Source organism: Annulohypoxylon truncatum, assembly GCF_022578515.1.
Source record: "Annulohypoxylon truncatum strain CBS 140777 unplaced genomic scaffold F4807scaffold_29, whole genome shotgun sequence".
NCBI classification, from domain to species: Eukaryota; Fungi; Ascomycota; class Sordariomycetes; order Xylariales; family Hypoxylaceae; genus Annulohypoxylon; species Annulohypoxylon truncatum.
In genome coordinates this window covers 47279-70986 of record NW_025953815.1, presented here as the reverse complement: position 1 = coordinate 70986, position 23708 = coordinate 47279, and the positions used below count along the sequence as shown (strand labels likewise).

Sequence of the window (23708 nt, the reverse complement as noted above, 5' to 3'; positions counted from 1 at the left end):
CTAAAGAGGGCAATATGTTTACCCTATTTTGAAATGCGAAGTAAATTCGCTATTCAACAACGACGTAGATACATACAACACCCCGGGCAACAATTCTACATCGAAGTAGAACTATTTCAAAGCTCAATAGCTCATATTCATCTCCGGGGTATCATGAGCAAACCTACTCTAGAAGCCCGGAATCTAACACGGCCTAAATTTTACTACTTCCGAACCTGAACCATTCGCCATCCGGAGGTCCCTAGGTTAGGTATGTAGGTGCCGGGAGCGAGTGCTTCGCGGAGAAACGGCTTCCCACCTTAGACTCTAGCGGGGTGACATTTCCTTGCCCACATAAATGTACCAGCATGGAGGTATGTAGTAGATACTTATTCCTCCTACTTTTTCCGCCTCTGCCCCGCTCCCCTCTCAATCACCAGCATCCCCGGCCCCGGCCCCGGACCTCGCACCTCCCCGCCCTTGCCCCCGCCCCTGCGCTTGCTCTTCCCGCCCGTCCTCGTCCTCGTCCTCGGACCCGGCCTGCGCCTCGGCCCAGCGGGCCTGGATCTCGCGGCCGACGCGCTCGAGCCTAGCGGCGGCGCGGCGCGCGTCACGCGCCTCGTCGGCGGAGGGGGATACGACGAGGCCGACGAGCATGGGCGGCGCGTTCGCGTCTTCCGGGGACGAGGAGGCGTCGTCGATGCTGTTGGTATTGTTGGTGGTTCCGTGCTGGAGTTGCAGTTGGGCTAGGCGGCGCTCGATGGCGGTGGCTGTGGGGCTCGCGGAGGGGGAGACGGGGGTGCTGGGTTCGGAGGGGGAGGGGGAGGGGGAGGGGGGGTCGTGAGGGTTGAGTCCGAGGCCGTTGGGAGGGGCGGCGGGGGTGGTGGTTCCTGGTGTGTGGCTGCTGGAGGGATTATTGTTGTTGTTGTTGGTGTGTCTGCTTGGAGGTGCGTTGGTCGTGTTGGCCGCTGCTGCTGTGGTAGCGGAAGAGGAGGAGGGACGGGAGTCGGCGCGCAGGAAGGATTGCAGGACGACGGGCCCGGAGCCGGCGTGCTCGACGACGATGCGCTGCGGCGTGCCGAGGCCCAGGCGCAGGGCCGACTCGTGGGCGCTGAGGGCGCCGTGGGATAGCGAGGTCAGGGCGTCGAGCTGGTACTGCGTGCGCGCCGAGGTGATGAGGGGCGTGAGGGCGCGGTCGGAGAGGTGCAGGGAGAGGTGCGGGTGTTGCGAGGGGAGGTTGGCCATCTTTTCGGATTTGGGTTGGGTTTGAGGGGGGTTTTTCGTTTACTTCCCCCTTCGTTATGTGATATCGCTGTTTATATGTGTTTTCCCTCTGTTTTATTTCTCCTTCCGCCTAACTATGTGGGCGGGAGACGTAGTGAATCGGAAGCTTCTGTATCAGATAGATGGATATAGAAAGATTAGATCTCCTCGATAGAGATTCCTGATGGATGGTTTAACCAGTTAAATGGATTGCAAGCAAGATAAGCTATAAGTGTAGTGTTAGCTTAGGATCACTAACATCACGGAGCTCGAGTGGATGTTGTTTCGTATGGTGGAATGCGATATGTAGGTAGTATGAAATTAGTGACCAATATGGGAGGAGCGATCTTCTCAAGTTCTTTGTCAAAGTGCCATGTACCAAGGTACCTACCTAAGAGAAGACGGGTCAGGCGGGACTTAGAGCGCCCCTACTAGACGCTCACTTCCGTTTAGGCCTGCCTAGCTGCTAAGTTCCGTTGGGCGATGGGCCGTTAAACTAAGTTGCAGGTAAGGTCATGCGTAATGACGCACTTGGTTAGGAAGCAGCTTTTCATTGGCCTATTACGAATTCTGTGCTACCTGAAGCGGAGCTGCTCTCGGTACCTGTCAGTTACAGTCCCTAGAACTTAGAAGGCCCCACATGCCGGGTTGTGCACTTGACCAATTCTCAATTCCGCCATAATATCTTTGACATCCACAACTCCAGCATCGTCTGCAAAGGCCGTAATCCGCGTGGTACAGACATCCAATACGTGCAGTCTTTCTCTTCTTGGGCCCTCGAATAACGATATCACGATATCACGATAACGACATATTAAATATCTTACATCAGACTTACCACCTACTCGTTCTAATAATATACCAATTCCGACCATGTCGCAGCGGTTCTAGGAAGACCGTGCGGGAAGAAAGAGGACGAAGAAGACGGCCGTGGTCGACTACGAAGCTATGACCAACGATAACGTTCCTGGTAACACCGTCGGCGGTGGAACTTCGAGGTGGTTGCCACGACCCGCTCGCGCACCGTCGAGGAGTGTAAGTAATATATAATTCTGCTTATTGGCTTTTCTCTACCCTTTTGTTCTTCCTTTATTTCCACGTATTCGAGTTTTGTGAGAGACGTATAGGAAAATTGTAGGGCGGTGAAATGTGAAATGTTGCTGTACTGACGCGATGCCCCGACGACGACAGAAGCTACGTAATGGCACTTGGGTTGTACCCAGCACCGGCGAACGTACTCGTCGTCAATTTACCCTTCGATATCCCCGCCTCGATGGCTCCAGCGACGACGACAACTTGCGCCCCCTCACCGAGGGTAGCACAATGAAAGACAAGGCTCGGAATGCGTGGCACAATGCTCGAGTGACGGCTAGCAAGCTATGGGCGTGGTCAAAATCCCCCAAGGGACGAGGCACTATTAAATGCTCTATTGCATACCTGCTGGCTAGCATGGGAACCTTCTGGCAGCCTGCTGCTGCCTTTCTAGGTCCGATGGATGGGAAGCATATCGTCGCCACAATCTCTGTTTATTTCCACCCGGCAAGGTCGGCGGGCTCGCAGATAGAAGCGGTTGCCATAGCTGTCGTCGCTGTGTGTTATGCCATGTTCATCGGAACTTTGTCCATGGCCACTTCGGTCCTCTTCGGTTCCGTGTTAGACATGGTAGAACTCTCCTATGCCTTAGTACTCATCATCTTCATCGGAGGTGGCTTAGGTTTTGTCGGGTGGGTTAAGCAGAAATTGAATAACCCGCTGGTGAGCGTTGGTGCCAGTATAGCATCCATCGGCATCATCACCATCGTGACAAAGGAAAACTCGGTCCATACTGGTGTCTTCACGAACCAGAAGATCATACAGTCGCTCAAGATCCTGCTTATGGCCACCACAATATCAACCTTGGTCAACATGCTCATCTGGCCCGTCTCCGCGAGGTTGGCATTGCGCAAATCCATGCAAAGTGCTTCCACTTCACTTGGCGCTATGCTGTCTATGATAGCAAGCGGGTTTTTGAGTGGCGCTGAAGAGGATTTCACCTCGTGCGAATTTACAAAAGCATCGTCTACGTACACCTCAAATTTGACGCAGATGAATAAGAACGCGCGAGAATCCAAATACGAGTACTATTTCTTGGGACAGGAACAAATATATAAACAGGACAAGGCTGTAGTAAAGTCGATGGAGAACCTTGCCCAATCCCTGGGAGGGCTGAGAAGTGCGGCTAACACCCAATTTGAGCTTCTCAAGGAAGTATCCAACGGAAACCTGACTGCCAGCCCGGCCGTCTCGCCTACTACGAATCCCGTTTCCCCAACGTTTGGTCGGTCTTTGTCAGCGATGTTGAAAAGTGGCAGTAATAGGGTTAGCTCCCTTAGTGCCATAGACGAGGCACCCGATGAACGTAGCGATCGAGAAGATGAGCCGACTCCTACGCAAGAAATGCCGTTCGCTATTTTGTCTCCATCGGGTGCGGCCTTGAGGACGCCGTCTGATATCTTCGAATTGTTCATCGCTCGTCTTGGGCCATCTATGAAATCACTAGTGCACACCATGGCAGAAATGCTTAAAGAGCCGCCGTTTGGTGTTCCTGGCTCGCCTATCACAATCAACGAACGATTCAAGCAAAGTCTCTCGGATGCAACCAGTCTGTATAATCAAGCAAGGGGTAATGCCCTCGAAGAAATCTATAAGACTATCGAGTTAGGCAGGACCAGATCCGAGTCCGTTCAGGCAGACTTCGAGGAAGTTGCCGCAGCTTGCGGTCACTTCTCATTCAGTCTGCTAAGTTTTGCGGACGAGATGCAGATTTACCTTGATACACTAGACGACTTGAGGGATGCCGTAGAACAAGACAATCGGACTTGGAAGTGGTTGATGTTTTGGAAGCTCATTAAGTTCCCGTCAAGAAATAAGAACGACGATGTGGAACAGTTGTCTTTGCTCAAACCAGTTAGGCGATTAAGGCAGTCTAAGATGCCCAAAGGCATTCCTGATGCGATGAAAAACAGGCGTGGCACTCTCAACTGGGATACGGTACCGCAAGGTGAGGGTATATGGGACCATATTGTTCGAGCTACGTCTCGAAATCTCTTGAAGTTCTTCAAGTTTCTCGCAAGGGATGACAGTAAGTTACCGCTCCACAATTTTTCGTCTCCAGATAACTTTTACTAACCCCTATCACAGTCCGTTTCGGCCTTAAAGTTGGCATTGGCGCTACTTTGTACGCCATGTTTGCTTTCATCCCTCAAACGCGACCCGTATATGCCCACTGGCGAGGAGAATGGGGTCTATTGTCTTTTATGATCGTATGTTCAATGACCGTTGGTGCCGCGAACGCTACTGGTATGGCTCGTTTCACCGGTACCATTATGGGTGCTGCCTTTGTCCTTGTCAATTGGTGGATATCTAATGGCAACGCCGTTGCGCTCGCTTTCCTCGGTTGGGCCGTCTCCTTTGGCGCGTTCTACATAATGGTTGATCGCGGTAATCCGGCGTTCGGTCGCTTCATATTACTAAGCTACAACGTATCGTCATTATACGCATACTCCCTCACGCAGCAAGTCGACGACGACGATGACGATGAGGGCGGCATCCATCCCATCATTGGATCTATCGCTTACCACAGAGTTGTTGCGGTCTCTGTGGGTATTGTCTGGGGCCTTATAATCTGCCGTCTGATTTGGCCTATGCCAGCTCGTCAGAAGTTTAAGGAGGGTTTGGCCGTTCTGTATCTTCAGATGGGCCTCGTATGGAAGCGAGGCCCGTTGGCTGTTCTCCTCCGTAATAACACAGCCGCAACAAGCTACATGAAGATAGGTGAGCAAGCCGCGATGCAGCGATATGCAACTCAATTGCAAACTCTCCGTGTGGCCGCGAACAACGAATACGAGCTTCGCGGGCCGTTCCCCTTCCAGGAATACGGACGGATCATGGCGTCAACGCAACGTGCACTGGACGCGTTCCACGCTATGAGTCTCGTAACGCAGAAGCACGGCCGGCTGAGCGCGGGCGAGAAAGCGCTATTGTACTATACGGCAGAGGAGAGGGCGCAGCTGTGCGCACGCATCTGCCACGTGTTCCAGGTGCTCGCGTCAAGCATCATGCTCGAGTATCCGCTCACGGACGCCATCCCTAGTGTTATGGTCATTCGGGATAAGCTCCTCGGCAAGATCTTCCGCTTCAGAAAGGAACACAGCCACCCCCATCACGACGAAGGGACGGAAGATGGAGGCAAAGCACCAGCGAACGGGCACGCAGACACGGACACAAGTACTGAAGCGGACGCCGGCAAAGCTAAGACTCCGAAGTTGGGCGACGTCGTGGTAGAAGAACCAGATTACGCGCTCCTGTATGCGTACGCCCTAGTTACCGGCCAGTTGGCAAAGGAGCTGAAGGTTGTGGAGGAAGAAATTGAGAACTTGTTTGGACGGCTTGATGAAGATGCCCTGCTGTTGCAGTAACGAACGGAAGTGACTGTGCTGGGTTGAAGTTCAAAACTGTAGGTCTACGTGAACCATGTCTCTTTCTTGTGCCTCGAGGGTTGTAGGCAGTGTCTGTGAGAGAGAAGGTTATATAAATTATAAAGCATCGATAAACAGGTCGTGCGACCCAAAGGTTTGTCTGTTCGTTTTAATTACGATTAACATGACCCAAAATGGGAATCGGGATGTCTTGCTAGGAGTTGGGGTTCTTGTTGCAACGAATAGATACACGACGTATAAATATATGCATACATTGGGTTTATCGATACATTTAGTTGATTATTTATTATGATGATGAGTGAGTTACACCTTTTATTACAATGCTCTTACCAAGACTACCTACCTACCACACGGCGAAAGTTTTTAACCACATCCCCCTTTTTCTCCCGTCCCCACATATATATGCATCTATATAAAATGAATACCTTGATGGTCTACACCAGTTCGTCGTGAGCGACTCCCCAATTTCCTCTTACCCATCTATTCCTATCACAAGTAATTAAAAGAAAAAACGAGGGGACAAGGGAAGCAACACAAAAACCTGAGACAATACAAGTCAAGGTCTGTCTAAGTCTAAGATCATCCTCGATTGCAAAAAGTGCTTAATATTCGCGCTATATGCCGAGCTCCCACTCTACCCACCCCAAAACTCCATGAGATTGAAGATTCTACAAAAACAGTTTTATTTTTTTACCCAAAATAAAATGCCAGAACCAGATCAACTCGATTTGATTCGATTCGCCTTCCTTCTTTCTTTCCTTCCTCCCCTTCCCGTTTCCCCTTTCTCCCTTTTGCGGACTCGGCTCCTCCTTCTGGGTTTAGTTAGTAGTACATATATATATATAGACTACGCAGTCTTTTTATCATCGTCTTCACGATCCCTTATCTTAGTATATAGGTAGGTTAGGTAGGTGTAGAATTTCCACGGGGATGGGCGATCAGTCGTCGTAGTGGTCCTTAGCGCCGATGACGCCCTCGCTCTGCTTCCTGCGCCTGCGGCCGATGACCTCCTTCAGCCACTCGCTGAGGGTGAAGCCCCAGTGGCAGGCGACGAGCACGCCGCTGAGGATGTTGACGACCTTGACGCCGAAGGTGAGGAAGCTGTCGCGGCGCTCCTCCACGTGCAGCAGGATGGGCTCGATGTCGTACTTGAAGAAGAGCCCGGGCACGAGGCGTTCGCTGACCTCCTTGCTCTGCTCCGTGACGGCGTATTGGTTCGTGAAGATGGTGCGCTCCGTGCCCGAGCCCCGTTGCACGCTGTATACCGTCGGCACCACCGACATGAAGTACTGGAACTTGTGGAAATGCGCTGTGGCTAGGTTGATCGTGCGGTCGAGGGGGTTCACGAGAGACGGGTAGTAGGGCCCGAACGAGAGCTCCGAAATAACGTGGGAGAAGTTGAAAGCTGTGCGCAAGAAAGGTGAGTCAGTATTACTTTTCCCAATCTTGGCTCTAACATATAATAAAGCGTAAAAAGTGAAGGGTCGTACTCACCACCATGATCCAAATGCTGTCCAGCCTCAGCATATCCGTGGCCCCTCGCAGTAATATGGAAATCGCCCTGGACCTTGTTCAAGTCCAGACTCCCGTAAATACGACAGCTATCGGCCTCGGCGCCCCAGAGCCTCGGCGTCTTGCCCCAGCGGGCCTTCTTGCGGCCCATGGCGACGATATCATGGACGTGCTCCTCGCCGAACCCCTCGTCGTGCCATCCGGCGCCGGTGACGGCGCGGCCGTGGCTGTCGAGGCCGAGCTTGTGCACGCCCTTCGCGTCGACCCACTGCCCCCACGAGGTCGCGTCCTCCTGCAGGCGCGAGGCCGCGAGGATGCGGTCGCCCGCCGCGTCCTGCACGTTGACGTGCAGGTCCTTGCACTTCATCTTGACCACGATGTCCAGGTTGATCTGCATGCTGTGCCCGACGCCCTTCTCGACCGCGAACGTGTGCGTCTCCTCGCCCTGCCACCACCGCCCCAGCTCCGACCACAGCAGCACCAGCGACACCACCGACATCGCCACCGTCCACTTCCCGCCTCCCGACGTGCGCGTTACGTACTGCGGCTTCGATTTCGCTGGAGAGGGGGGTCAACAAGGGCCACCGGTTAGCTTTCGTCGGACTTTTGCGCGATTCGCCCTCAGCAGGGAAGGGAGGTTTATGGATAGAAGGAAAGCAGGGCGCACTTACGGAAAGCGTCAAAAGCGCGTACGAAGTTCCCCGGTTCCGGTTCGTCATCGTAGTGGCTCTTCTCGTTATAGCCGTTCATGGTGACGGCGATCCCCTATCCGGGATCCAGTATCGAGTATATTAGGTAGGGAGTCTCGTGTGCGATTCCGAACGCGCTGCAGGCTCGCCGAGACGTCTAGCTAGGCAGAGCTAGCACGGCATCTGCTTCGATCCAAGGACCTAGAGAGGGTTAATGTCGAGTTGGGTTGCGGAAAATAGCGATGGTTGGCATTGACCATTAACGAAGGGCGAAGGTGGATGATGTTCCAACGTTGGAACATGGAATCGCACTTTTAGCAGCTATCGATATTAGAGGACAACTTGCACCAAAAGGTACATCTAACACTCTTACCTGCAACTAATCGCTAGCCAAGTGGACCCCGGCTCCAGGTGGAGACGGAGACCCTTCCAGTCTTCTCGCGGCTGAATTTGGAGAAGTGGGGTCAATCCACTCACGTCGTCGTAAGCACATAGGTACAATTCGAAGACATCAACAGAATTCTACCTACATATTTACCTTGCTGCTTTGCATACCTACCTGGATATTATGTATACAATTACGAAGATAGCACATTAAAGACGCAGTAGTACCTAATGAAAGTACATCGTAATTCGCACAATTTTATGAACACAAGTGAATTGAGCTACCGGACCCTATCCTTATAGCTCCTGCGCATGCCAACAATCTGTTCCTGTTGCCTAACTAATGAGTGGAATGAGATGTGGATGTCATGTGGCATCTGTAGAGATCATTATGACCTCTACCCGAAAACAAGCAAATCGTCAGTAAGTAGATAGTCCTAGGAGCCGGCACCGAAATGGGAATGAAGAAACAGACAGCACACTGAAATAACGCCTCTCTTTCTTTGCCACGAAGTCGCCCTCGAAACCGCCCTCGCAAAGTGGTGTTTTCGGCCGAACGTACTGCGAGGCTTCTCTCTGCTGCTTATTTCTTCGATGCCGGCTTGTGCTGTTCTGAGAGGTATTCCTCGTCCGACGCATCGAGGATGTCGTATTCCTCATCGGTCATGAAACCCTCATCAGACTCCGCCCACTCCTCGTCCTCACCGCAGTCCTCAAAGTCTTCCTCCTCCTGCTCATCTTGCACAGATTGCGCAAGCGTGTCCGTCTCTGTCTCAACTTCTCCCTCTGATCGAGCATTCTCATGCATGCTGGCAGATGGCGATTCGTGCTCCAACTTGGGAATGATCATCTGGCTCTCGGCTACATCAAGAGTAGGCGAACTGCTAGCTTCTTCCTTCTCGGGCAGAGGTTGAGCCTCCACGACCTTGGGGGGCGCCTGGACAGTTACGTCGCACCATAGCTTGTGGCCAAACTTGACGCCATCGGGGGTGGTTAGTCGCCAGTAAGAAATCACCTTCCCCTCTCGGTCAGGGGTGCGCATCAGGACAGTAAAAGGAAACTCTTGGCCGGGCTTAAGTGCGTTGTAGCAAATCGTCGACTCGGAAGCCGAAACCAGCTCATGAATACCAGCCGGGTGAGTGGGGTCAACAGCCCCCATGTAGTCACCACCAACGAACTTTACTGAGCAACCAGCTGGCCAAGCATCTGTGCCCTCGTTGCGGAGAACCCAGACCTGCTCAAAAGTGTAGTTAGGAGGCAGGATGGTTCCATCAGCGACTCTGTCGTGCTGGAATACGGCGACAAGGTCAGGTGTACTCGGTTGCTTCTCGACCAGAGTTGCTACCTCTGCATCCACTTCTTCCTTCTTTACTTCTACTTCCTTCTCTTCCGGCTTAGGTGTCTGCTGCTCAGTGGGCTGCACATCAACCACGGTCTGCACAGGGGTAGCAGCAATGCTCTCGTGAACCGAGGCATCCGTTGCCGTAGCTCGGGTAACACGATCGCCCATCGTAGGCATGCGTTGACCATCCTCATGCTCACCAGTGGTGGTGACGCTAACGTGACGCACGGGCGTCTTGAACTTAATTAGAGGATGCGTCTTATTGTGCTTGTTAGAAGGGCTAGCCTCGCAGTTGGCGCAGAAATCGGTGTCGTGGCACACAGCACACTTGTATCGTACGCCAACAATGCACTTTGACGAGCCCCCATGGGTGGCTGCACATAATGGGCCATCACAGCAAATACCGTAGTGGGTAGCACGAGATGCAGATTGCATAGCTCGGTCAGCCAAAGGCTCGTAGATAGCCACAAAACGATGGTTTGCGTGGATGAAGTCGGCATTCTGGACACATTCTGAGCAGTAGTCCCAATCAGGGCAGTCGAGGCACTTGTGTCGAATACCGCGCACGTACTTGTCGCAGCCGTCACAGATAGCGTTGTGGGTAGCATTTCTACCAGGGGCCAGACGCGAAGATACGCTATGATCGAAAGTCGTACCTTTCACGGCAGGGACAAAACCATGTGCGGGGTGGTGACCATGCTTATTTTTGGCAAAGCAATTCTTGCAGAGGTCGTAATCGTCACATGTTGTGCAGTGTAGGAAATCCTCTCCGGGGAAGTCCTGGACACAACAGTTGCAGGTCCGATCATTGAAAGGTGCACTCCAGGACGGAGCCCAGTTTACACTCTCGGCGGGTCTAATAGGTAGGTTGACAATAGGGGCAGTAGCCACCACCTTAGTTGGCTTGGGTCGGGATATCTTAGGAGCAACGTGGGTGCTGCTGTAATTGATCTGGCCATCCTTAATGGTTCGCTTAATGAGCCAGTGTCCATCACCATAACATGTTATGCCCTGGTTGACACAATCCTGGCAGAGGTCAAAGTCACCATCGTCGCAAGTGGAACAGTGGAAATGCGCATCAGGAACAGCTCGGTCACAGCTGTTGCAACAGACGGTGAATGGTCGCTTAGGGCAGCTGGGAGCAGCCGTAGCTTCTTCCATCTTAGCTTCCTCGATCTTTACCTCCTCCGTCTGGGCCTCCTTCGCCTTAGTATTGCGGAAGTAATAGCTTTCTGGGAGACCCGAACTCTTCCGAGACTCTTTCGAGACAGCCAACCTCTGCTTGAGTGAGTCAATAAGACGGGAAGTGTCAGCCAGCGGCGATGCAGACTGGGAGAAAGGACATCGACTGGTATCAGTCAAGCTGCTTTGCGTTGCCTCGTTAGACTCAAGGGCCATTAGGGACTCGGCTGTAACTGCGGGCGTGGATTTAACAAGGTCGACAATTTCTTTGCCTTCTTCGTCTCGTCTAACGTGGATGCTGGGCATACCATATGTACGCCATAGCTTGATGAAGTCGGGCAGGTTCGAGTGAATGTCTGACACAGAAATGGAATTGAGGACTTCAGTGCCAATCTCGGCAGAAGTATTGATAGGGGACAGGGCTTCAGATGTCAGGTCTAGAGAAGGTTCATGGATGGTAGGTTCAACAACCTCCTTCGACTCGACCTCGGGCTCGTCTTCAATCGTAACGGGCTTGGGTGCCTTGACTTCTTCAGGTTCGCGGGCAGGCTCAGCTTCCTGCTTAACTTCTGGTTCGGGCTCAGCCTCGGGCTCAGGCTTCTGAGTAGTAACTCGAAGCTTTAACTTTTGCTTGGCTTTGGCGGCTCGGTAAAGTTGCTTATAGGCTGGGATGTTGGCTGGGTGCAGGACAACAAATGAGCCAGCCGAGTCTGAGTAGCGCTCAAACGTGGCCGTGGTTTCTGACGGAATCTGCAGGGAATGGCGAAGCTACGAAAAAGGAAATGTTAGTAGATGGTTAATTTGAATGAAGAATTAAAAATAAACGATGGATATATCGACGTCAGATAAGAGTAACTAACCTTGTTCTCCAACGTAGATACCACAAGCTCACGAAGAGGAAGCTTAAATCGACGGGTTACACCATCGAAGCTAACCTTGAGGGTAATCAAGGTCTCGGGAGTTGCGGTTGATGACGAAGCCATCTTTACCGGAAGACTAGTGGGGGAACAGAGCTTGTTAGTTGATTAAGTTCGAGTTTTGTCAAATTGTTGATGGAAAAAAGGAAGGAGAAAAGGGCAGCGTCGGGCGTCCGTCAGTGAATGACGAGGCAATATACGCTCGGCGGAGAACTTTATGGTGGGAGATGGTAGCGCCTAGGCTCGATGGATAGGGAGTGGATTGAACGATACATGGAAGAATGAGGACAGAGCAGGGTATTACATACATATGTACCAAAGGCAATCGGATTACTAAGTGTCAGGTGGACAATGTCGCTTATCAGGAAATGGTGGTGTTTGTGGTACTGTACTCCTAGATTTAGGCGGTCAGCTTCAAGAGCCGTATCGTGGCCTCAATCAAGGACCAAACAAAGGCGCAGCCGACGAAGAGGATAGGTATAAATGCGATATGAACGATGGATATCGGTCAACCGAGACGAAGGTAAGATTCTTGTGATGGAAAGAAAAGAATATGGAAAGATGGATGGAAGCCGATACAAGAAAACGAAAAAGCCGTTGAAGGTTGTAAGGGTGTAAGGGAATGACGGAATTAATGTGTTTGATGAGGAGAATAGGAAACCTTAAGGGAAGAAGGTGGTCCGAGGCAGACACCGCCGATCTGGTCAGTGCCAGGTGCTCAGGAGTCAGGAGGGGAAGGTGTTTCGATAATGCCTGTGCTCTCCAGCTATTGCCGTGAAGGGCACTCGGGTGAAAGAGATGTTACCAGATTCAGGGCTAACTTACATGTACGTTAGACGTTTGAGTGCGTGCAGGACGTGAAGTTAGATCACCCCGTTAGACCGTTACTGGCCTAGTGAACGGGCAACTAAGTAAAAGACTAGACCGTGATGATCGTGGAATACGGGATGTAACTTCACGTCGGTGTGTTGGTGAAGTTGAGAAGTTGGTTTTAATGAGGAATGTAAAAAGACGAAGGATGGATAAGACAACAAATGTACTGATTTCGTAGCGGCAATTGGCACCTGCCTAGGCGCTGCAGGCAGATAAGTTCCTCGCAATCAAGGGAGCAGGGATACCTACGCTAGGTACCTACGTACAGATAGTAAGTACGGTACATTAGATACCTGCGCTGTACTTGGTAAAGTAAATAAATGCACACCATTGGCGTATGAGGGCGGCGAGTCTAAACGGCGGGTACTTGGTCCAAGCTTTTACTGCTTGTACTACTCTAGTCCTGCTGGTCAAAGGCAGTAGCGGGGCCAGTGGAGGCGACAAATAAGATGGGTTAGCGAAGCAACAAACCTAAGGTAGCTTCAATGACGGGTTGCTTAAAGAGAAAGTGGGGAAGGAGACGAGCAAGGCTGTTTTCTGATATGCAATACTTGCCACGGGTGTACATGGTCATTCTTAAGTCACAACATTAAAGTACTTACTTCCAAACAATTCCCGGATACCTACTGCCATATTAAAACAGTGGTCCACGTATGCCTCTACACCGTGCCTACATTTACTTTTCCTACTGTGCTCAATAATCATATACTTATTATACCTAGCAAATATCCTGATTAAATACCTGCAAGTACGTACTGATACTACTTACAGCCCCATTAGACACTGTATTTAAGTCACCTGGGGAAAACCACCAAAAGGTACCTACTATACATGTACCTAGGTACATATAAACGTTCGTCAAGTTCTTTCCTATATACAACAACATTCAAAGCTCTAAACGGATCTTAAAATTTGGTAACTTATTGAAAGTTTAGCTAACGCAGCAATAAGGTTGACCGTTCGCTCTAATACAACGTTAGATCAGGGCTCGTTGTCGCTGTATGTAGGTATGCCATCATGGAATAGATGCCGAGGCAAGGTGAGGTTTTGACATTTACAAGGGGCGTAGTAGGTACATACCTACAATACCACGCTACCGTCGCTACCTACAGGTTGCCTTACGAGGCTCATATTTACCCTTGAAATCCTCAACACTATATAGGTATCAAGTGATGACGATGACGTAGCGAGGATCTCGGACTATCCCTTTGCATGCGGCGTATCCGACTTTCCTTATATGTGACCTCTTTTCGACATCCACGGATACCACATATTACCTACATATCTGACCGAGGTATGCTAGTACCCATGAATGTAAATCGGAATTGAAAATTACCTTAATTGGACAACTGCTCTCCGAATATACGGAGCTAAGTCTAGATGCGGCTTCAACTACTTCAATTGCCGAATTACGTTCTTGCTCATTTACTCAGGAGATATAAAACACGGGGTTAACAGTTCACGGAACGGAGGAAGGGCAACATGCCAAGTCATGGTTTCCTTTTTTTTTTCTATCTCGCGGACCGCGGCCACTGCCACCATCTAGTTTCTCATTAGGCTCCGCCGAACTATTCGTGTCTTGCATCATGCCTAGAAAACCATGACGCGGCTTGTTGTCTAAAAGGACGCCTCTCTAGTACGATTCCTAGTCGCACAGTTCATCCATAGCTGTGTTGGTAGGTACGCTAAGCCTTTCGTGAGGATCGTTACCTATTACACCACCTGTTATCATCAATAGAGTCGTGGCTGACTAGTAAAGAAGTCAAAGTTAGAAAGGACCTCAGCAATGATGCAATTAAATGGCTATCGATGGTCTCGGCTACCGAAGATACGAAATATCAAGTCACGGAATACGACTGTTCCTGGCTACTAGTCAGATGTGAAGTTCCGGTGCATCTCCGCCGCTTACGCGCCAATATCACTGAGCTAGATACTAAGAGACCAGAAATATCCGCGGATAGCTTCACCGATTGTCCCACAACATGCTTGCAATTGACTACGAAACTTGTCCTCGAATATACGAATTAGCTCTTCGGCTTTTAGCAATTGATGTCAACTTCCCCATGTCCGAGCCCTTCGTAGGCTCCGATCCGAGTCGGCCCGGAGCTTGTCCATCTTCGTCACCCCGGTGTGCCGCCGATTTATTAAGTCTTCAATGTTGCATTGCAGGCGTGCACCGTCAAGTGAAACATATTCAATTGTGACATCCTCGCATGCTAGGTTTCTGAAGTAGCACTTCAAAACGACGAATTGTTTTACTTGAAATAAACCATTGATCTTGGCGATCCTAGAGAAGGTGGCAAAGTGTTTGTCGTGAAGGAGATAAGTAATAGTTCGAAACTTGAGCTTTTTACTACTAAAATACTGACTTCTTACCTAGATACCTAAATATCTATTCCATGTTCAGATTCATGGAATTCTGGTCTTCAAATATGAAATAGTCTCCCGTCTATCACTTCGCCTAGGCCGGTTGCTTTTTACCCCATATTCAGCAACATGTCCTCTTTCCCAAGGTGGTGATTCCGGATAGTCGAAGGAACATATCTTTATTGCTGGAGCTTCCTCGTTTTTACGGGGCCAAAATATCGTCTCTTAGCTTCAACGAGTACGTGAATGCTTTTTGCATAGGTAGGTATCTTCGGTTTTTCATATGACCCTATTTAAATACCATATTTCTTAAAGCTCTTTCATCGTCAAAGGATGCCATTTTGCTTAAGACACCAGATTCAGGTTGTATCTGTAGCCCACACAATCTTCCCTGACGGCGTTCTTGAGCAATCATAACCGCCTTCTAGGAATTTATGTGCTGTAGCGAATACACGGAGGAACATATGCGGCGGGAACATCTTATTGCCCAAGGATAAGATAGGTTTAAACTCTTCCTATGCTTTAATGAGCAGAAAGCTTACTTGTAATATAACTTAACACGACGTTTACTTCGCAGCAAGCTCTGCAGAATTAAAAGGCTGGGCCAATGGAAATACTTACCGCGATATCCACTGCCAGTTCATGGCTCTTATTCTATTGATGATTTTCCGTTGGCGTGGCCGTCGCTTCTGACGAAATCAGCCCAACTAGCGGTGGCCACAACTGAAGCTCATATGGTTTGCATGTGTAAGCCAACCATAACTTAGCTAGTTCTTCAAGGTTGGGAATTCTATTTATTTCCTATGGGTAATAATGCCATATATCACAGCTGTAGTTGTCGCGATGTGTTTATGGCTTCAGCTTATATGAGATATAGTAATTTAAATGGCCCAAGTTTACGGAGGAAATAGACTGGAAGAGAAATGGGTGTAGGAGAGCACGTCATCCCAACATTATCTTGGTAATGTCGAGACACCATCAACGCCCTGCGTAGAATAGACGTTGCCATAAATAACACGAGCCTGTGTGTTGCCGTCATCTGTAGCTACCTTTACCTTAAATCATCTACCTATCGGCTTTAGAGCAATGGTCGGAGGAATCGCGCTTGCGCTAAACTTGAGTGAGTGCTATTATAGGCTGCATCATATATGCTTCCAGGGCCGGCATTGGATCTTGCGAGCGGTAAAAGGGCAAGATCAACACAGGTGGACCACGGATTTGCCTAAGACTCCGTAGCGCTTGACACGCCTTACGAGGTGGTCCATTGGCTACTAAGTTAAGAGATATCGACCAACGTGAGAGGTAAACAAACGTCGCGAATTGGCACTTTGTCGGTATGTGTATTAGGGGAGTGTCGTAGAAGTTGTACGTAAAATTGAACACTTTGCACCACCGAGACGGCCTAATAAAGATGGCGCGTGATATAACCGTCTAGCGAGGTATGACGGCAGGTTGGCGATACCGGAGGTCGCTATAAGAGGGAGCGGTAGGAGGCCGCTTCAATGATATGCCGGGCAGATGTACTATACTCAGCTTACTAATAGATCTTTCGTTACTGTGTAGAAAGACTAGCAAGCCGATAACATTGCGACACCTTGGCAGTACAGAATCTCGATGTTTTATACTAGACGGACGAGACCATGTGGCTTTCAACTACCAGTTATGAGAAGATGGCAGAATTTCTTCGAATCCACAGTCCAAGGTGGACAGGGATCATACAGGCAATGATTCATGCCGTCGATACGTGTAAAGGCTGGTTGGTCGAGAGTGGTGAGTGCTAGGTAAAGATTGGATTGTGCTGTACATTACAGTTGTACTCGGATGATTTGGACGTGATTCTGCATTGCAGAGGGGCTTCGGCGAATGATAGCGTATAGATAGAGGTATCTATACAAATACCAAAGAGAGGTCCACTACCCGTTATGCTGGCCAAAGGTGTTTGTTTACGGGATGCGGACCCTTTTTTGAAAATCAAATTCTTGCCGGCGTGCGAGCGGTGGCACAGGTACGGCGCTGTATAATACGTTGCGCTTTCGGCACATACCTACCTACCTCTAAGGTATGTATTTGCTGTGTAGGGGTTGGAATATTTCGAATAGATCGATGGCGGACTTAAAGAGCAGATATAATGAAATATACACCTGTGTAAAAGAGCATGCGGCAGAAGTATGTGTATGTATAGATGGATGAATCAATCTGAGTCATCAAATGAATACCTAGTTAGAACTTAGGTAATGAGTAGAAGAATGAAGGAGCACGAAGGTTATGACAGTATTCAGTATTGTCATTATTATTCAAGAAGATGACATCGGCTCTGATCGAGGAAAGGCAACCTCTTTGATTTGGAACGGAGTCGGGGAGGTAGGTACGGCTTCGTACTTGTACGTTCGGAGGTCAAGTCCAGCGAGACTTCGAGCACCAGACCTGGGTAAGTCTAGCCCAAACAACATTGGATCGCAGCTGAGCTCATTGGATCGTTGTGTCCCGCTCATAGAATGACAGGGAATTCTCACGCACAGACCAACATGACCAACAACATTGAACACTTAATTAGGTCACCTTCAGCAGCATCAGAAGGTTTTAATGCCTGGAGGTGCCTTCTCGAAAACCCCGATCTAGACTGTCTGGACTGGGCTCCTGGGCTTGTCTCCGCAGTGCGGTTTTTGGCTGCAACGCTACTTGCTCTGTACTACCTGGACGAGAGCCTGGCAACAACGACCTTAGCTCTGGAAGTGCTTACCGTACCGCACAGTACTGTACATCCCCGTACATGGGAGATGGATATCCACTAATCCACCAACCTACCTAACCTACCTTCAACCTTACACCAAACCGAAGCAGGCCTACCTAATCCTGACCTCGAACTTCTAAATATTAAACCCTTTTGGCTTGGCTTCTACATCCATCCAACAAAAAGCCCTCCTCGACACTACATCACCTAAAAGAAAAAAATCACCAAAAAATATCTCCTCCGTAGTGCTTGTGAATATATTTCACAGGCCTGGAGGCTTTTCTATAAAAAGTTCTTGTTCTAAGATTGTTTTCCTTCCTTGCCGTCTTTCTCTCTTCCCTGTCCTACTTGTCCAAACCCGGCTCGACCAGCAAAAGATAGAGAGAGAGTGAGAGACATTCTATCGTTTTGGGGGAAAGAGAAAAAAAGGGATCGATCCTAGGAAAATAGGCATACTGGCTTCTTAATTGATTTCTCTGACCTGCTTTCCTTTCTTTTCTGCACCGCAGGCGGTTATTTCGCCTTTAGGTTTTTTATTTCTTAAGGAAGCCCATCGTCCGATATCACGCCCGCCAATCCGAACGACGTATGATATCCATATCCACCAAGACGTCCACGTCTCCCACGTCTCCCACGTCGTGCCTGAGCATCCGTCAACAGCTCTACTAGGAAGCCTTTCGTTCCCTCGTCTATCGTCCATCCCTATCGTTCACCCCCTCTCAGCTTCGAACCTCCGAACCCGCCATTTGCTTGTGATAGCGCACCCTTGAACAGTAAACCGTTTTCAACATGGTAGCCGCAGTCCGACGAAGAAAAATGATCGGCCACCGCCGTCGGGTAGAAGATGAAGGTGAAGAAGATGGAGGTCTCGATCAGCTCGATATCGACGATGACTCTTTGACCGATGGGTCTCTGGCTTCCGAGGACCCCGATCCAGCCGACGACAGCGATACTAGTAACGTTGATGAGGCCTCACCAACCACACCTGCTGCTCCGAAGTTGACTAGTCAAGTGGCCAATGGTAATGGCAACGTGAAAAGGGCACAATCCAAGTCTTCCGGCAGCCCGCCAACCAAGAACCCCAGAAAGCCCACTCAAAATGCTGTGTCTGACACCGCATTTATGCTGAATAACCTGAGCATCGAGAGCGGAGCTACCCCAGTTCAGGTACTGAGCTTTGACGAATCTACCGAGCCTCCATCCAGGTCGTCGGCCCCTATAGTGGTCAGCTCCAATTCCGCCACCACAGCCACTGACCATCCGCACGACGCACCCGTTGATCGACGACGAAAGGAGCATGAAGAATACAGGCGCAAGCGAGACGAGGACCCGTCTTTTGTTCCCAACCGGGGATCATTCTTCATGCATGATCACAGGCACGCCGGTCCGTCTGCCAACGGCTTTCGTCCTTTCGGTAGAGGCCCCCGAGGGAGAGGTCGTGGCGGTATCGGCGGCCCTTTTGCTCCTATTAAGTATGTCACTAGAAACCAGCAGCAATCTGTTACCCCCTTTACTAACCTACGTAGTCATCAAATGCATAGTCCGGCTGACCCCACGACCAATGGACCATGGGCCCATGACATGCACGAGATAGTTGCACATCCTATACACGTTCGACAACCGCGGCCCTCATTTACCGATGACGGCCCACCAAACGGCGATGGTTTCATTCCTACCTGTCCTCCAAGCTCCACACCGATCAACCGGACGATGGCTACGGAGAAGCACGTTGGCAATGTGCAGATCAGAGTCTTTTTCCCAGGAGTCAAGGAGCCTATTATCTTTTCAGGCATACAAGTACGACAATATACGAAGTTGCCGGACCATCGACCACCATTGAGACGTGACAAGCCAGTCCGCATCTCCTTGCCCGATTTCCCGCCCCGGTACATTTTCCCAGCTACCGATAGGTCATTTATCTTTATTCCTAGAGCCATGCGTCCGAACCAGCGATTACGGGGAAAGCCAAGATCTGGTCTGGGATCTATTGGAGGTTTCTCTAGGAGAACTAGTGTCTTTGGCGGAAGTGTGTATGCAGGTAGTGCGTACACTCCGAGCGTTGCTCTGAGCCGGCGCTCTTCTATTGCCCCTGACTTAGGCAGGGACTATCTCGTGTCTCCGACTGGCTCTACCATGTCGAGACCGCCTTTACCTTACGATGCTTCTCGACCCGTTGTTAGGCTCCCCCCACAGGCTCGAGCTGAGCAACAACTTCCCGCTGTCGACGGTGCACCGGCAGAGGGCGCTGGTGCTGGACAGCCCAATATGAACGACCCCGCAGCGCATATGCAGCATCCTGTCCAGAAGCCGATCTTCCAGGAGAACCGGCCAGTCCCTCTCCCTATGCATCAGCCTCGGCCTCAGAAGGCGGTCTCGGTAGCCGGCATCGAATCGCCTGAGATGCATCAAAACCCGTCCCAGCCGTACCAACAAGCTTTCCATCAGCAGGTCCCTGTTCAGGTTTCGACTAGCCTGGGTCAAGAATCGCATGTTCGCCACCCCTCGTATCCGTCTCAACATTCAACTGGCACGCCTCTCTCTCAAATCCCAGAGCGCGCTATCCATGCTGCACCTTTCCAGCCGAATCAGTTCACCCAGCAGAATTATTATCAGCCATACCAGATGATGCAACCACAGCAGGGCTATTACTATCCTTCAGCTCCCTACCCTGGCTCGCTACCTTCGTCAGCTGGCGCACCGACCTTCATGCCGGGGACACAACAAGGCCAGCCTCAAAGCGAGACCCCTACTAGCCAGCCAAATGGTCAGGGTAACCCCAGTTCGAACTTGGTCGCTCAGGAAGTCAATGGCATGGTCTACTACTACGATGCGTCTCAGTTGCCACCTATGGCTACATATCCCTATCCAGCACCGCAAGGCTACCCGATGCCTGGTGGCGTGGTTGGCATGAATGGTATGGTCACCCCGAGTCCAGATGGCTATTACTACCCCCCATCAGGGCCTGGCGTTGTCTATTATCCGCAGTGATCTAATTCCACATGGGCTATTGACGTCTTGGCTTTAATCATCTAGTTAGAGATGGTAGGGTACTTGGATATGCGCCTCCCACTTCAACGGGATTGGGCATATTCTGTATCGTCGTTTAGGGCATCGGTCTAGCTACGAGTCTTGGGGCTCTCCTTTTGCTTCACCCCCTTGGATTACCACTGGCAATGTACAAGAACATCCATTATCCTCATTCCTACGGTACTATAGCATCTTTACGAGAGCTGTTCCCACCTGAAACCGGTCTCGGACTTGGCTTTGCGGGCAGGGGATGTCTTTCCCCCGCTACATCCGTCTGAGCCGGGTTTTCATTTATTCGATTCTCTCAGCTGTGGCTCTTATTGTGTTTTTTTCTTCTTCCGATGAATTCTGGGAGGGCCCCATACCGCATAGGCGTTCGGCGGAGTTTTTGCTTTTCTCTACATTTGCCTTTTTTTCTTCTTCCGCATGATAAGCGAGCTATTGGCCATTTTTTTGGAAGATGCACCCCGTGACGGTACCAAATTCGGGGTGTCTTCCTCACTGGAGCAACTGCAGAGGTTATCAGAAGGGACTAAAGTGGGAAAGTAGTTGTGGGGATTATCACGAACGCATTCAAGCGAGCTGGAGGGAGCTTAGTTCACCACTCATCACAAGAGCAAGGACCGAAGACAAGGAAAGAAAGTGGCTAGGTACCGCGGTTCAGTCGCGGACGTAGGAAACCTAAATTATTTTACCACCCAAACCCCCCTTTTTCCTGCCGCCTTCCTTCTCTATTGATATGTGATGTTTTTGGTATATACGTAACTGACTTGTTAAGCTGCGGTCTGATATATATGTGCGAGTTTTTAAATATTGATGCTGATTGTCTGGAATGCCATGCACAGTGAACTTAAATAATCGTCCCGGAGTTCCTCCTAATTATCCATTTTGTTTGGTATTGACCTAATCACATAGAGATGTAATGGCGTAGATCTAGGAAATCTCTTCATCAAAGCCCCTATTGGGGTTCACTTAATGATTTTATCCAACTTTCGCGAGTCATTATAAACAAGATGGGAATGCTGAATTCGGCACTGAATAACTTCAAGAAAATAGGGGTAAATTTGTAGCAATTCCATTCTATCTGGGTGAGCTAAGGACTGAACTATAACAGCATCGTTAAGATGCAATCCAAAGCGAGAGTAAGCCATCTTGTACCAACAAATTGCCGCCAACAGAAACATAGCTTAGTAACCCGAAGCGAGAGACAATGTCAATAGGAGCCTGCTTCAATCTGTATCATCAACCAGCGTGCGAGTTCGCCTATCGTAGGATTTGAATGAGCGCATATATTGTCGTGGTAAACATCGCAAAACTCTCCGAATTTCTAAAAGTAACTTTTTCTTGCCAGTCGATATCGCCTTAAACGAGGTATTCGTCCGTGGCATGATCCTTCTCTGTGCCATCGGCACCGGGGCTTTCTGGAGGCGGCTCGAGGTTCTGAGTTGCCTCAATCTTTGGCACCAGGCCCAAGCGTCTATTGCCCTGATCCCAGACCTGTCGGGTGATGTATTAGGAAAACACCTCTAAGGAAAAGAACTCATAGGCAGCAAAATAAGAACGAGCAAAGGGGATGAGATTGAAAAGGGGCGAACTTACAACATAGACACTCTTCAAAAATGTATCACCAAGGATATCGAAAGGCATCATGCCACGGCTCTGTATACCTCCATACCAATTCTTCTTGTCGTCCGTGAGAGCGAAAGCTAAGTCTTCCTTTTGGATCAGGTATTCCTGGTCACCAACAGCTACCTTGAATTCTGGTAAATCATCTGCTTTCACAGTAGTCGGGAAGATGTATCCTTGGTTGAGCCAATCGTAGGTAGCTCCGGGAATTTGATCGTACAACTTTTCAACCACTTTGTCTGACAGGAGTGCCAACGTAGTACCAGTGTCGGCGATGGCGGTGTTGCCGCTCAACGTAACCTTCTCGCCATTGATGGAGCATGACTCGGATGAGAAGGACCAGAAGCCTTCTTTGTTGTCAACTTGGGTCCAGTGGAGATCCTGTCCAGATTTCTTGACGAGATCTTGGTCAATGAAACCGAATGTATAGAACGATTCGGCATTCTTGTCACGCGAGCTGTAGAAGGCCGAGGTGAAAAGTTCGGCTTCCTTAGGGATATCATCCTGCTTGATCATGTTCTCAACGGGAGTAGCTTGAGGGTCAGCTTCACCAGAGTCTGTGACGGTGTTGATTTTGCCCCAAGCAAGACCGAGGAGACCATCGCTTGTACCCTGAGAAAACTGTCGGGATAACTTGGCAGCGCACTCAATCGTCTGTTTCTTGATAGCCAAATTTCCAATGATAAGCGTATCGCTTCCACAATCACCCGAAGCAGTCGAGCCGTCTCCATACTGGATCTTCCATTTCTTTCCTGACATCTTCACGAAAGTCTTGGACTTCTTGGGATCGAAAGCACTGTGACCCGAGTGGGCAGCCTTGCCCTCGAGGGTCGATCGAACCTACCATGACTATTAGATTAAAAGAGCAATAAAATGATGAAGCGATTCAACAAACCCATGTGTCAGCAGAACCAGTGTCGAAGTCTAGTAGTAATTTCTGGACTGGCTCGCCGATTCCGACTTCACAGATATACATGGAGTCGTTCTGCTGATCTTCAGCAGTAACCTCTGCGGTCTGGCCGTCATCTCCAGGATCGTTTTTCTTGACAAGTGTTCGTTCTGTGTGGACGACGCCTCCAAGTGCTGCTTTGAGCTCTTGAGGGAGGAGGCCATGTGTTCTAACCTTGTCGACATGGAGATACGGACCGGGTTTAGTAGGGTCAAAACGGTAGCGGTTCAACGAATGGACATAGGACTTGGTTCCATGACGCTGGTAGTTCTTATTGTGGATGATCTTGACCTTGGTGAGGCCTCGGTCTTCCTTGAATTTGTTCTGGGCAGCATACATAATTGCTATGATGACTTCAGGATGTCTGAGTGTGTTTCTGTTGAAATGAT

At 50.0% G+C, this 23708-nt stretch overlaps 6 protein-coding genes across 6 annotated transcripts; 2 read left to right on the top strand and 4 right to left on the bottom strand.

Moving 5' to 3' along the window:
* Nucleotides 1-314: 314 nt before the first annotated feature.
* F4807DRAFT_469408 (uncharacterized protein) lies at nucleotides 315-1603 on the bottom strand. The gene has a single exon (XM_048002710.1). The coding sequence runs from the start codon at nucleotides 1222-1224 to the stop codon at nucleotides 409-411; it is 816 nt and encodes a 271-aa protein (XP_047851647.1). The 5' UTR covers nucleotides 1225-1603; the 3' UTR covers nucleotides 315-408.
* A 319-nt stretch (nucleotides 1604-1922) lies between these two features.
* Nucleotides 1923-6027, top strand: F4807DRAFT_435769 (Fusaric acid resistance protein-like-domain-containing protein). Its single transcript, XM_047998914.1, has 3 exons — nucleotides 1923-2277; nucleotides 2434-4363; nucleotides 4423-6027. Exons 1-3 carry the CDS (start codon nucleotides 2191-2193, stop codon nucleotides 5697-5699), a joined length of 3294 nt encoding a protein of 1097 aa, XP_047851646.1. The 5' UTR covers nucleotides 1923-2190; the 3' UTR covers nucleotides 5700-6027.
* Nucleotides 6028-6640: 613 nt separating this feature from the next.
* Nucleotides 6641-8465, bottom strand: F4807DRAFT_188146 (DUF1692-domain-containing protein). Its single transcript, XM_047993646.1, has 3 exons — nucleotides 7904-8465; nucleotides 7215-7790; nucleotides 6641-7125 (listed from the first exon to the last, which is right to left on the bottom strand). The coding sequence occupies exons 1-3, from the start codon at nucleotides 7980-7982 to the stop codon at nucleotides 6659-6661; spliced, it is 1122 nt and encodes a 373-aa protein (XP_047851645.1). The 5' UTR covers nucleotides 7983-8465; the 3' UTR covers nucleotides 6641-6658.
* Nucleotides 8436-12173, bottom strand: F4807DRAFT_188169 (uncharacterized protein). Its single transcript, XM_047993647.1, has 3 exons — nucleotides 12055-12173; nucleotides 11690-11825; nucleotides 8436-11597 (listed from the first exon to the last, which is right to left on the bottom strand). The coding sequence occupies exons 2-3, from the start codon at nucleotides 11810-11812 to the stop codon at nucleotides 8889-8891; spliced, it is 2832 nt and encodes a 943-aa protein (XP_047851644.1). The 5' UTR covers nucleotides 11813-11825; nucleotides 12055-12173; the 3' UTR covers nucleotides 8436-8888.
* Nucleotides 12174-18142: 5969 nt separating this feature from the next.
* Nucleotides 18143-20955, top strand: F4807DRAFT_187992 (CASC3/Barentsz eIF4AIII binding-domain-containing protein). Its single transcript, XM_047993645.1, has 2 exons — nucleotides 18143-19189; nucleotides 19244-20955. The coding sequence occupies exons 1-2, from the start codon at nucleotides 18507-18509 to the stop codon at nucleotides 20703-20705; spliced, it is 2145 nt and encodes a 714-aa protein (XP_047851643.1). The 5' UTR covers nucleotides 18143-18506; the 3' UTR covers nucleotides 20706-20955.
* A 935-nt stretch (nucleotides 20956-21890) lies between these two features.
* F4807DRAFT_469402 (acid protease) lies at nucleotides 21891-23658 on the bottom strand (the record flags this gene model as incomplete). The annotated part of the gene is made up of 3 exons (XM_048002709.1): nucleotides 21891-22241; nucleotides 22344-23210; nucleotides 23266-23658. The coding sequence occupies 3 exons, from the start codon at nucleotides 23656-23658 to the stop codon at nucleotides 22107-22109; spliced, it is 1395 nt and encodes a 464-aa protein (XP_047851642.1). The 3' UTR covers nucleotides 21891-22106.
* Nucleotides 23659-23708: the final 50 nt, after the last annotated feature.